This window comes from Diabrotica undecimpunctata, chromosome 2 (genome assembly GCF_040954645.1).
Source record: "Diabrotica undecimpunctata isolate CICGRU chromosome 2, icDiaUnde3, whole genome shotgun sequence".
Taxonomy (NCBI): Eukaryota; Metazoa; Arthropoda; class Insecta; order Coleoptera; family Chrysomelidae; genus Diabrotica; species Diabrotica undecimpunctata.
This window is the reverse complement of record NC_092804.1, coordinates 83,069,826-83,084,802: the sequence shown is the minus strand read 5'-3', so window position 1 is coordinate 83,084,802 and position 14,977 is coordinate 83,069,826. Positions and strand designations below refer to the sequence as shown.

Sequence of the window (14,977 nt, the reverse complement as noted above, 5' to 3'; positions counted from 1 at the left end):
ATATATATATATATATATATATATATATATATATATATATATATATATATATCCTAATGAACGCAAGGTATCATTTTCGATATAAAAGTCAATGTACAATTTATTTTTTTTTTACTTGAAACTATTCTATTTCACTATCTGACAATTTTATATCACTAGTGATTTTGCCCGTCGCATGCTTCGCATCTACAGTCACTCATTAATTTTAAAAACATAAAAATGGCGCGTAACACTAGGGGAGTGCCGATAAAAGTGAATACTTCTTATAGCGCGTTATTATTATTTGGAAAAATGAAATTTTACGTCTGCTTATTACCAAATTGTTAATATTTTGTTATAATAACACCACGTTAAGTACCTTAAAATTTAAAAAATCTGAATTTTTTTATTTAAAAATTTTGTTTAATGATTTTAGTATTTTTTTAAATTTCTTAAATATACTATAGAATTTAGTTACATTTTTATTATTATCTTTATCTTAATTTTATTTAATGTTGTTTAATTTTACTTAATTTTATTAAATTTTATTTAATTTTACTTAAATTTATTTAATTTTGTTTCATTTTACCTAATTTTGTTTTAATTTTATTTAATTTTGTTTACCGTAATTTAATTATATTTAAAAGTTGTTTTTGCTGCTTTAAATGAAAGTTATTAGAAAAAATTAGCTGGTTATCTATGAATTTCGCCACAGTAGGTTTTCAGACATATTCGAGTCTTCAGACGCGTTGAATGACCTATATTTATTATCAGACAATTTCATTTTTTTTATAATTTTTAAGCTATTTAATTAAAAAAAATAGCAGTATCTATAAATTTTCGGTATGTCATAAAATCGACATGTTTCGGGAGAATTAGAGGAAAACCGCTCCAGAACCAAAAAAAGTCAGATAAGGAAACCCTGTCAGACTCGGCCTAATGAACCCATACGGGCACTCTAAGTAATGTGTCAAATTGGAGGTTTCGAACACTTACAGAAATGGAAATTCTTTCCATAAGCCAATGTTGATAATATATGCAGTAAAAATATAGACATATTTTATTTGATTTGGTTTTACTTATATCCTATAGTTTACTTCACATTTTTATGTTGAGGGTAATACTGATCTAGAAACTAAATAAAATATTTTGACATTGATGAGGGGATTATGTCAGTTGTGTGCCTACTTTTCTTTAATAATATTACAGTAAAATTATGTAGAATGCTGTGCCTGTTTAATATAATTAACATAATTTTTTGAGCTCTACCCATATTCATTTTTCATAGATGCTAACGAAGGCAAAAGGCGCACCGGCGGGCCAGTCCGGCCGTGTATTAAACCCAAACCCAAAATTTCCAGTGTTAATAGTTTTTTCCATTATTAGTATTTTGAATAACTTACATAACAACTTCATAAAGTATGTTATAAATAATAAATTCAATTAAAAGAAAAGATCAAGGAATTTAAGGCACTACAAGCAACAAATAAGTTATCAAATTAATATTTTATTTCTTGCTACTATAACTCTAAGGGCCGGTTGTTCGAACGCTAATCAAAACTTGATTGTAATCAAATATTTAATTACAATCAAATACGTCACATTTTGAGGTTATGTTGACTGATTTATTTTGCGTTTTAATTTAAAATAAACCATAATTAATCTCTTTCTGATGTTAATTTCATGTTTTTATTTACAAATCAATAATAATAATAAGCAATTTTTAATAATTTTGACAGCTGCTGTGACGTATTTGCTTGTAATTAAATATTGGATTACAATCAAGTTTTGATTAGCGTTCTAACAACCGGCCCTTATAATGTATCTTAGTCTCATTTTTTATAGTTATACTGTGTTTTATTAGCTTGGAATCAAATTGAACCAGATCCAAAAACCAGTGATAGACTTTTTTCAACATATTCACCTGATGAAAGGCTAGCAATTTATGATTATTGTGTACAAAATACAGAAGGTCCACCAGTACCAGAAGAAATTTGTATGTAAGTATCAAAAAGTTTTTAAATATCTATATGTATTAAATGATGACTTTTAAGATGGCGTCGAGTAAACACAGCAGTGATCTTAGTAGTCAAGTAAATCTCAATAATAATAGGGAGAACAGTGACATTAATAAAGCCTGAGTTATCATAAATGTTGCGCAATAAGCAGTGCTCAGTGTATGTATGCATATTCTGTTCTGGAACTCCGCACAAAAGTTGTGGTAAACGTGATAAAGGCTCCAAAATAGTTTTTATACACGAAAACAAAATGGTTTGTTGTAATCCCTCAACGAAAATGTCAAGAAACAAATACAAATTTTTGAAACTAATAAATCATTAGAAAGTGTAAATAAGTACCTTAAACAATTAGTCGCGGAATTAAAAGACAAAATCAATGTTTTGAAGTAATAATGTATTAACCGAAATAGTGTCAGATAGACAACATCAGGTACAAAAAGTGCTTTGTTAAATCAAAGTTGAATTACAGTGCCAATTTAAGTAGTATTTGTTATATATTAAAATAAATTAATATATTGTAACAAATCAAAAGTCAATCAAATGACGTCCGCTTTCAAAGTAGCTGCACAGACAACACATACTAGGACAATTGAAAAAGAGTTGATGAAGATTAGAAATGGCAGTAAATAAACAAATAATCATATCCAATAAAATGATCTAAATTTAGCCGTTATGCAAGTTCAGACAAGGCAATAATGTCAAATATAATTAATATAAATGATAACGATGAGGTTAATTATTAAAATACCACAACAACAGAACTTAAAGAGGCTGCAGATGATGATGGCTTTTAAACTGTTGATAGAAGAAACAAACAGAGAAGGAAATTTACAAAAAGAAAACCAAATCTTATTGGTACCTTGGTACAGAAAAAGGTGATGACTAGTTTTCTGGTCATGAAAAGCTGGACAAAAATATATATGGCTGTTTATCTCGGGGGTGCCAGAGTCAGTTCTAACCAAATATTTAAATTTTGTAGTTAAAAATACAAGTACCCAAGATGTGCAGATCAAAAAATTAACAACAAAAACAACTAAATGGAATAATCAATCATTTATGGTAGGAGTTAATCCTGATTTCAAAATAATCTGCGATGTAAATTTTTGCTCAAAGAATATTTATTTTGCTCTTTTCGACTTTAGAAGGCACCTTCGCTAAGAAAAGTTATGACCTAGACATGATACTGCACAAAGAGAAAGTGAGTCACTGTGCATTGGTTGGAGTCTAGCAATATTCAGGTTACGTCACTTCGCAATTTTAAATAATTTCATATTTTTGCAGACCGCTTTTTATAAAGGCAAACATATTAACCTTGCCTTGTCTGTGCATACTTCAACTGATAAATAATATACGTTACAGGAAATGAGCAATGCAATAAATAAAATCGGTGATGTACATTCTTATAATACCTGACAAAAGGATAATATGCATTATCCATTTTCACGTTTGGGAGTGGCACACCATGCTCCTGGTCATATTGGAGTGAAATGTTTTACCAAGCTCAGTGACACATTGGGTGCCGATATGTCATATAATATAAACATACAAATCAATATAAACATAAATATAAATAAACATTACATTTCATATTAAAATATTTTAAAAACTTTGAAAACATTACATAAAATAAAATATACTACATTACAAGTATATCGGCACCCAATATGTCACTGAGCTTGGTAAAACATGTACTTGTAATGTAGTATATTTTATTTTATGTAAAAGTTTTTAAAATATTTTAATATAAAATGTAATGTTTATTTGTATTTATGTTTATATTTGACTTGTCTGACAGGCTTGCAGAGGGCTTTCCGCTTGTTTGCAGGTTTAATAATGAATAAATTTTATCACCTATTCTATGCTTACAAATTATTATAGGTACCGTTCGCGTCATAAAAAATGGTACAACTCTTATAACCGAAAATCGTGTTTTTCAAGTTGTGTAAGTTGATCTTGTCACATATGTCATTCTAATTTCTAGGGCAATGTTGCCAGTTCAATGAAAATATTGTATCAAATCAGCGAAAAGGAGGGCTGTGCAACAGACACATTATAAAATTACAGTAGATGCATTCCAATGTTCCCTGTGCCAATACCCTACGTTTAAAGATCCTTTAAACATTTTGGGCATTAACTCAACCCTCTCTCTGGTTATTAAAATTTATTAGATACAGTTTTTTGTTGTTAATGATAATAATAATAATACCAATATAAAAATTTTAAACATTTTTGAACGTTCTTTTTTTATAACTTTTTTTATTTAGATTTATTGAAATTTCGTTATCTGTGATGGCAACAACGAATTTATTCACGACCATTGTGTCAAGTCTGAACACAGGTTTACATTGGAAAAAAAAACTGTACCAGTTTTATATGACGGGAACTGTACAACTTAGTTAATAAGATATAAAATTGGAATCTTTCGAAAGAACATAAAAATTTTAATATTCATTTAAGTAGTGTAAAATCTACACAATTTTTATGAATTTATCATAAAAATAATAATATGGCTTCCCAAACCGGGTTGAGAAAGGAAGAGGGTGAATGGTTAGTGATGAGTTTTGTGGCAGAGGCTATACCAAATGGCTGCTCTCATTTCAATATCAAGCTACGTCATAGTTGGCACACATTAATGACACTAACAAATTCTACCCGTGATGGATGAAGCCGAGTTTCCAGCTATGTTGTTATAGGTACTGCCATGAGTTGTGGTCCTTAGTTTTGCAACTAATTTGATAATAAAATACAGTGGTTTCACAAAGTGTTATATTAACTCGAGTAGTCAGTTTTTCAATCGCTAAGAACGTGGTCGTGGAAGTACATATTTTCCACACAAAAAGTACATGATGACTTGGACCTCACCCGATGACTTAACAAGTAGCCAAATCGATCATGTACTTATAGATGCTAGACAGATCTCCAAGCCAATGAATGTCCACACCTACCGATGAGCCAGCATTGATTCAGGCCACTTTCTACTTAGCGCAAAGATTAGAGCTAGAATCTCAAATGCTAAGGAGATGAGCACCAAAACCACTAGCCACAATATTAAACTCCTCAAAAATCCACAAACATTAGAAAGGTTTCAAAACTATATCGAAACTAAAAACGTTTTTACTAATTTGTTTTTATTTTAATGCTCATTTATCTGACAGAATTACTGTATCGTCTGCATATCTAATCACATTAAGTAGTTCCCCGTTGATTTTTATTCCATATGGTTGTCTCTCAAGTGCCTTTTTAAATAACTGGTCCGAGTAAACATTCAAAAATGTTCTCGACAAAATGCAACCTTGTCTGACTCCTCTGTGTATGGAGATTTCATCGGTGTAGTTATCTCCAATTTGTACGATAGCAGTTTGATTCCAGTACAAATTTTAAATGACACGAATATTCTTGTCATCTATTTCGATGTTTTTCAGTATTTGCATTAATTTTACATACTGTACTTTATCGAATGCCTTTTCGAAGTCCACGCAACATGGAAATACATCTTTTCTTTGGTCACGGCACTTTTGTAATAGGATGTTAAGCGCAAAAAGTCCCTCCATGGTTCCCATAGAACTCCACCGTACAATAATTTGTTCGATGCTGAGTGTGAGGACATTACCCAAAGAAAAAATTGTCCATATAAACTTAATCAACAAAGAAGAACTCTCGAAAAGATAGTAACTCGAAGTAAATTGTATGAAGCCATGGACGAATTCTACATTCCCGATAAACTAATAAGATGGGTAAGGGCTACAATGCGTAAAGTTGTTTGCAATCCAGTTGTTAGAAATAATACTGTGTGAATAATCACAAGCGTTTGAAACGCATGTCGGATTGCGGCAGGGACATACGCTGACATGCCTCCTTTTCAACATAGTCTTGTAAAAGGCGGTTAGAGACGCCACAATAGAGAACGGAGGAAAGATTTTTTAAAAATCCTCACAAATTATGGCCTAGGCAGATTATCTAGACCTAATTGCTTGTACAACAGGCAAGCTAGAAGAAATGTAAATCGCTTTCTCAAGTGTCTAAAAAAGTATGTGCCTACAAATAAATAAAGAAAAAAACCTATGGCATCAACACTCAACGATAGAGTCAGGAACATCGGTCTCCAATTCACTGTTAATAACTCTAGCTTTAAAGTGATGAAGTGTGACAAATTCACATACTTAGGCATCCTGATTACCAATGATAACTCCATAACGGATGAAATCAAATGGAGAAAAATTCTGGCAAGTAAGTGCTATTTTAGGCTGCTTAAACACATGAAAAATAGAAACTTAAGCCAGAAAACCAAAAGAACAATATACAACTGTAAGATATATCACACATTATATAAATACAAACAGATATCTAGTGGTAAAGACGTAATATCTCTTAGGAAGGAAAAATAGGAAGACTAAGATGGACAGGGTATCTAGCAAGATCGCAGCAGAACAACCTTCCTAAAAAGAATCCTTATCTTACAGACGGTGGGAAGTAGACGAAGAGCTATGCTAAAACTTAGATGTAGGGATGGTGTAGATGAAATTGCTACAAAAGTAGGTGCAGCAAACCTAATAACAAGTAGGTTGACAATGAATAGGATTGATTGGCGAAATAAACTTATTAAGATGGACGGCAAAAATGCCATCTCGAAATGTAAGATTACAATGTTTTTTACAATATTTTTATCAATTAATTGGTTTCTTTTTTATGGGCTGATGTAGTTAGATAGGTTACCCTTAATTATTAAACGCAAAAAGTCTTACAATATAACATAAATAATTTGTCCTTAATATAAATGTTTTAACACTTAAAGATACAATAAACTAAGGTGAACTTGAATTAACATACTGACATCGGGAGAGCAAGACTGTTTACCATAATTAAATATATAAATACGAGTACAGATTTACGAGTAACAATCATAATTAGAATATTGTTTCACAACTGTTAATGCGGGTAAATATTATGTTATTGTTCATGTTTACGTTGTGTTAACATTCGTTAGTATTCGCTATGCACACGATGGCAGAGGCATCTTGTGGTCAGTCTGCGAAATTGAACTGAGGACAGTCTATAGAGAATTTAAATGGAAAAATATTTTAAGTTGTGTGTACTTAATTAAAATTTTAAATTATTTCAGTAGTGGTTTCTATTTATAAAATAATTACTCTCTTATCTGCTGATATTTTTGAGTAAAGAAGTAAGTACATAACTCCTATTAATACTAGTTACAGTACATTCAACCGACTTACACCTCTAAACGATTAATGGAATTCGCAGAAAACCTTTCGCTGTAGTAAAAGGCACGGTAAACTGCACTGGAGTTCTCCATAATCTTTTTAATTACTTTATTCAGAATATTTTTGCCTGTATTTGCCAAATGGAATTTTAAATATTATTGTTTATTTGGCTAATAATGAATGTATAAATATAGTGATTAACCTGCTGTACAATTATTTTGTAAATAAAATTATAATAGTGTACTTACTGATTATTTAAATTTATAAATCATCGTCACTAAATTCACTACCGCTATCATTATGTAAATCTATAATCACTGGATTAGTTTCACTAATTTTATTTTCCTGTATCCACCACTTTTCTATTAATTTTTCACATTTATTTACAGTTTTGGCCCATATTTCTTGAGTTGCAATTTTAAGAGCTTCTTGCCACATTTCCCTAACTGCATCGTCACTGTATCCACTGCATGCAACTTGATTATCATAGTACGTTTTACACATACCCCAAATGTGGGATTAAAATGTGTTCGATGGGATTAAACTGGCAGTGATACGGTGGTAACCATAGTACTTGATATCCATAACTTAAGAAAATTTGGTCAATTATATAAACTGTTGATTTTTCATTACGTTTCGAAATTTCCAGTAATTCTGATTTAAAGGCGTATTCCGGAAAATTGATATTATTTTTAACTAACCAATTTTTTATACTCGCTTGGGAATGGTGGGGTGCATTATCTAAAACTGATGGTTCACTCAGACTAGGTAATAGTGTCTCCTCAAGCCATTTAACAAACATATCTACATTCATGTTTTCATGGTAAGCAGCAGATTTTGATTTTGAAGAAAAAATCAAATCTGCGTTTTCTATAAAGCCTTCTTTCCCTCCTGCATGAAGAATGATGTATCTTTTGCCTTCGCTATCTGTGTGTCTTATTGATTTTATGCTGTCGTCTTACCAAATTCTTTTAATTCCACCCTTTGCAGGGAGGAATTAAAATCATCATCTAAGTACACAAATGTTGCATTTTCAGATTGAAGTCTAGTATATTCAAACTTTCTAATTGTTGTGTTTGAGAGATAAAATATAATATAACCGCTTACAAAGATCATTAAGCAAATTAGCCTAATGATCATAAGGAATGCCTATTGTAAGTTTAGAAATGGTTGGAAACCGTACATAAACAAATTAAATTGTTTCCCACAATTATTTTATTTTTAGTACAAGTATTTTCATTTGAAAATAAAAAGTTGAATATATTTACCAAAACCCTAACTTTAACCCGTAATCGCAGACGTCACAAAAACAGACATATATGGTCAATATAACCACCACTATTTAAAATTAACAAAATGTTCTAGTTTACTCCGAAGTATTTTTTAACAAAACTTAAAAGTGATATTTTAGTACTTTGTATATCTACTTTGAATATAAATTATCCTTAGCACGGTAGTATTTGTTTCAAAAAAAAAAATTGTTAAACAAGTAGGTAAAAGAAATTTACTTTAAATAACAGTATGCAAGAATACTATGTATTAAAAAAAAATGTAACAAAATAAGCAAAAATATGAACAACGGGTTAATGCCACATATATTTATTTTATACCTAAAAGTTAGCAAATTGTTAAACATTATGGAGAACACCAGTGCAGTTTACCGTGCCTTTTACTACAACGAAAGGTTTTCTGCGAATTCCGTTAATCGTTTAGAGGTGAAAGTTGGTTAAATGTACAGATAGAAATATCAGCAAATTAATAATTAATTTAAAAAAATTACTTTCAAATTATAGATAATGAAGTTGATTGAAAGAAAGTCACATACATTATACACAGTGCCAAGTGCAATATATGTTAGTGGACTGAGTGTTTTTGATTTATTTGTTTATTCGGCAACGTTAATTGTTAGTTTTAACTATACTGTTTTAAGAAATAAAGATTTTATTAAACATATTATATAAAAAGTGCAGAATTTTATTTTGAACACTATCTTCCTGCCTTGTATAAAAGAGCCAATTTAGACATACGACAATGTGCTTTTCAAAATAGTTTGAACCACATGTAATATTGAAGCATGTTTAAAATTTCTTTAAATTATTCCCCTTGGAAAATTACTTTCACTCCGCCTATGTCTATATATTTTGTTAAAAGCCTTAAAACTAACCCAAAAGCAACGAGCGATTTGCCACGTTTTTTTTTTAACAATGAAATATTTCGCCAAATGTTCCCTGCTCTTTTTATCTATTCTTTGCTAAATAGAAACCTTTCCTAGTAACAAAGGAATCAGTGCCTATTGTTGAATACCCGATCTACCTTCTCAGAAAAGCAGAGAAGTTGGTTTTCGGTGAAATTATAATTCCTGCCGGGAGAGACTGGTTATGTTACAAAAATGACCACACTAGCCTTGCCATTTAAATATCATTTTTGCGTGACACTCTTCGGCCAATACTGTCACTCCTTTTTTATCCGTAGCTTGTCTAAGAACAGAATTCGAATTCATTTTCGAGTTGGTTCCTGTGGCAAGTGGTTTGTCTCCATCAAAAGGCGGTAAGTGTATTTTCAATTCATCCTTAGCTATATAAAATATAAAACTGCTGAAAACTTCTATAATGTTTATTTTAGTAAGTAACAGGGGTGAAAAAGAAGAGAAAATTAAGTGTGATTTTTAATTTCAAATATCTTGTTTAAAGGAAACTTTTTGTTTATTCTAAGGGACTTTCGGCCCTCGTTAATAATGTAATCTTTCATTCTGCGTTTAAATTTTTCAAAAATATTTATTAGTTTTCTCAGGATTCGAAAAAAATCTTCTTCTTCTTAGAGTGCCATATCCCTACGGAACGTCGGCGACTACCATGCTTATAATATTTTTATACAGATCTCGGTCTTGCGCTACGTGTAGCAATTGGTCCGCTGTCAAACCTGTCCACTGCCGCAAATTCCTCAACCAAGAGAGTTTCTTCCGTCCTATCCATTTCTTTCCTTCGATTTTACCGTTGAGAATTAGCCGAAGGAACTCATATCTTGGTCCTCTGATTATATGTCCAAGATATTTTAGTTTACGCCTCTTAATAATATTTAATAGAGTTTGTTGATGCTCCATTCTTCGAAGAATTTCTTCGCTTCTGGTTCTGCTAGTCCATGGAATTTTTAGTATCCTTCGATACAACCACATCTCAAACGCCTCGATTTTATTCATGATATCGGCGTTTAAAGTCCAAGTTTCACATCCATACAAAAGTACAGACCACACGTAACATCTTGTAAACTTTTCACGAAAAAAATAAATGCATTTAAAAAGCATTGGCCCGAAATTTTGCGCCTACGCTCTTAAAACATTATTAAAAGGTGGAAACGTTAAGTATAACTTAAACGATTAAGTGATTTTGTAAAAGTCAATATATATTGTATTAATTAAGTTATTAAAAATGTGGATTTACTATTTCTACCCGTTTTTCGGTAAAATAGGATGCAACAAACACTATGACCCATATTTTTACGTTTACATGTATTCTTTAAATCCACTGCGGGTGCTTAAATCGCTCTACGATAATAGGTCAAGTGGGTTCGTGAGCATAGCGATGCACAAACCAATAAAGTGAAGTAATATAGTGAATTAAAATGTATTTATTTACTAAGGCCCTCATCATAGATACCACCAACATCATTTATTATTGTACTGAACTTGGATTATGAAACTCGAAACCACCATTTTCTTCATTTTATCTTTTTGTGTATTTTTGAGCTTAGATTAAAAAATAAGAAACAACCTTTTCCTCAATTTTGCCTTAGGTTTACACATTTGTATGCTTAATTTAATACTCTGTTCATTTAGAACCTGTACGTTATACACAGCGTTGTTAAACATTAAAGAATTCATTACTAGAATTGTTTTGTGCAAAATGTTCTGCTCGAACTTATACTGTAATAAGCGCTTTGATTAATGGTTTTCTATTATTCTACAACAATTTGATGTGCAATGTCTACTTATTTCAGCTAATGGATTAGATTCACAGTAAAATACTGACATTATACACAATAACTATTCATAGTTTTATAACATTGATATTTCTTAAAATAATATAATTTCTTATATAATTTCCTGCTAATCATTCAATACTAAAAAAGTCGTGTTCACATGTTTACATCATTTTAATTTTTAGGAACATTAAAGAATCAAACAGAAAAGAAGATACAACACCCACTGCAGAAGAGGAATTAAAAAAACAACGTGATGCCAAACGACGACCTGTCAAATATAAATCTGTACACACTAGCCGCAGCAAAAGTTATATAGAAATTATGAGGGAAGTTATTCAAAATCAAACAGATATGTACAAGGATTATTTAATGGAAAAGCAAAAAGAACAAGAGGAAATTGAGCGTAAAAGGCAACAGGAAATATTAGAAAAGGCTGAAACTTACGAGCAATTTCCGCACATTGATAGTAGAGTAGTATATGATTATGGACTTGATCCATACGAAATTGAAAATTCAATTAACGGTAATGTTAGCGTTAATGTAACGTATGATTACAGTGTAGAATTACCGCTAAGGATAGAAAATAATTGTGAACAGCATGAATTGCATATGTATAGTAGTGATGGATTAAGTAATGAAGCAAGAAGTGATTATAAATCTTCAAATGGTACCTCTTGTCGCGATAAATATAGCCGAAAGAGTAAAAATAGAGATGAGGAACATAAAAGAAGACATGAACGAAGAAGTAAGGAAAGAAAAAAAAGGGATTTTGATTATAGGCGACGAAGTCGGGAAGATAGGAGGGGAAGTTATGTAAGATCTGAGAAAAAATATTTACAATTTTGACTAAAATATAATAAATTATTTTTAATACTTTTTCAATTAATATTTCAATAAAAGAAATGTATAAATAAACTGTTCTTTCTGTCATCACCCTCCTTTTATTGACCAAAAATAAAAATGTGTATATGTATAGTCGAAATTCAATAGGATTTTCAGGTTATCGCTTAGAAATGGTAGATCCTCGAGGGGTCCGAGATGAGAGACGCGTGTAGTTCAATGGTGGCGTGTATATTTTTAAAATAAGGAAAATAATAGCAAACTTATATGTTAAATATATTTTGTTAAAATGTTATGTAAAAGTATTATATTCAAAATATTACGTATTAACAATTAATTGTGTAATCCAGATGTAAACACAATATTTTCATTCATTTATATTATTTTTAGTTTAAGAAATATGTACCTACATGTTTATTTTACAACATCTCAAATGCTAAATTATTACTTACTTAAGCCGTCCTTTTGTACCTTACGGTGTCGAGGTGCTAAATTATATTATATTTTAAATCCAAAACTTTCTCCCTTATAATAATGAAGTGTCACGAATATACTTCTGGTTCGTAATAATTTGTAATAAACAAAACTTATCATTTATATATATACCCGGTATTTAAGCGGCACACGCCCTTCCGGTAGGGATCTATGGAGGAGTATCACCGAGCCGCAAGCCCTTATCTCTTGCCGTACTGCTCCACCATAGGCCGATCAGATACCAGCATATTCTAGACTAAGCCGCAGATTCATTTAGAATTTTAAACTGCTGCGTTAGCCTTTTTGTTTTCTGTACACCGAGCTGGGGATTGAACTGACATCTCTCGCATTGAAGCGAAGGAGAAGCCAGCCGCCCAGCCCGCTTGGCTATCCGATCGACCTATCATTTATAAATATCTTAAATTCATAACAAACAAGAAAGAAAATAACTTAAAAATATAAACGAAACTTTTAGTAGTAAACGTAAGAATAACTAATAACTATTGTATCGCCTTGCATTTCCCCAATAGAATATCTTCCACTGCTTTTTATAAAATTTTCCACCGTTAAGACATCAAACTGTAATGAATTGTCAGATTAACCTTTTGAAAAACCCTCGTTAGTCATAATATGCGTTTTAAACTAAACACGACGTAGCATTCAAATTGAGCAATTTCCAAGAACACATATAATACCTAGAAATTTCCAATTAAATACGATTAACCCATTAACGCCGAGAAAAAATTTTTTTTGAATATATGATTTTTTTTTTGTAACTTTCATAAAGAAAGGTGTAAAATTAACTTACGTTTGGAAAAAAATAAATTTTTATTTCAAAATATACAAAAAACATGCTGTCACCATATGGGCCCTGTAGGCTTTCCAGGGTATACACAAAATATTATCTGAATTAAGTGTTTGTATGAAATTTCATAAAACATTCTAAACATAAACCAACATCGCACTTGATACACATTGTACGCCCTTTGCTTATACAATTGAACCCGGCACATCTTCTTCTTTTTCCTTCTGGCACTACTACTACGTAATGGTTTAGCCCATCAAATCTGACATCGTCTCCAACACGGCTGTTACTTTCAGCAGCTTTAGGCATTCGACCTGGACCTTTAGCTGTCGTTTTGTAATTTGCCAAATATGTCTAAAAATCACAGTAACATCTAAGACTACGTAAATATGTAGTAAATTATAACATTACCTGAGCAATACTTCGCCTAAACTCCAACTGGCTGATATTTCTGCCACTTTTGCGGTAGAGAATCCAAGCATTTTTTATAGATACATCAATAAGATATGTGAATATCGACCAGTACCACTTTTTTGATCTTACACCAATACGATAACTGAAACAATGTATGTTATTATATTATTATAATCAATATACTTTACATACCAAGATACATTTGCATCCATCAGATCGGTGCCTCCCATGTTTTTATTGTATTTGGAAATTACATCCGGACGTGGTATAGGTACGTTTCTTTTATCTTTCCTTGAAAATCTCTCTACAGATTTCACTGGAGTAACCCCAAAACACGTACTGGCCTCTGTTACCACATTATTGTCCATTCACCTCACATAAAGAATACCATGGAATACCATCAGTACTGAATTTGCTTTAGCGTCACTTTGTACCACATAGGTAATTGCTCATTTGCTAAATCTTCAGACATGTCCTCCACTCTTGTACCATTTGAAAATACAACTTCAGCTGGAGCTAACAGTTGACAACTACTCAAATTTTCAACAATTTCACCCTCATCTTCATCCCTGAATCCTCATCGGTCAGATCCTGACAGTCAGGTGGCTGTATGTATATATCAATGACTTCGTTATCAGATTAGTAGGCGATATCTAACGCTTCTTGAAGAGTTATTCCTCTGAAACTAAAATTATCGTATAAAACTATAGGTTAATACATATTGTCCGTAGTACGCCTACTGGTCCCATATGGTGACAGTGACGTTTACGACGAAATTATGAAAAACTAGAACCATATATTTAGAAAATCAACAAACAGTATTGCGAAAATACGTTTTTTAAATAAAATCGATCGCCTAGATATACAATAAAATAAATAAGATCGACATAATTTAACTTACCGTAATGGGATGTCCATATGTTTGTCGTCGAAAATAATCTGTCCAATAAAAAATAGCACAACCTCTCACTCGCGAGTACAACAAGCAACTGATCTTGTCAGGCGCATCTGATGAGCATTTCAAACGATTAGTTCGCAGTCAATGGCGTTTAAATTAAATTTGTCAGTTAGTACACCCACATAAATAGAGGGCGGTTTTGTGTCCCCATATGGGACCCGTAGGCGTTAATGGGTTAATATGGAAATAATAGAATTCCCGAAACAGCCTTGTTTTTTCTTTTGAACTTTTATTTACAATCAATTTCTACATGAGAGTTTTAAGTAAATGTGAATGAATTTGTAAATAGGTA

The 14,977-nt window shown here is 31.4% G+C and overlaps 1 protein-coding gene across 1 annotated transcript in view; it reads left to right on the top strand.

Moving 5' to 3' along the window:
• Positions 1-12,103, top strand: part of LOC140434706 (U11/U12 small nuclear ribonucleoprotein 48 kDa protein-like) — a 39,135-nt gene extending 27,032 nt beyond the window's left edge. Inside the window, exons 4-5 of the mRNA XM_072523158.1 lie at positions 1,844-1,979; positions 11,377-12,103. Of these exons, the coding sequence (XP_072379259.1) occupies positions 1,844-1,979; positions 11,377-12,040 (800 nt within the window). The 3' untranslated portion in view covers positions 12,041-12,103. The remainder of the gene's footprint in view (positions 1-1,843; positions 1,980-11,376) is intronic.
• The last annotated feature ends 2,874 nt before the right edge of the window (positions 12,104-14,977 follow it).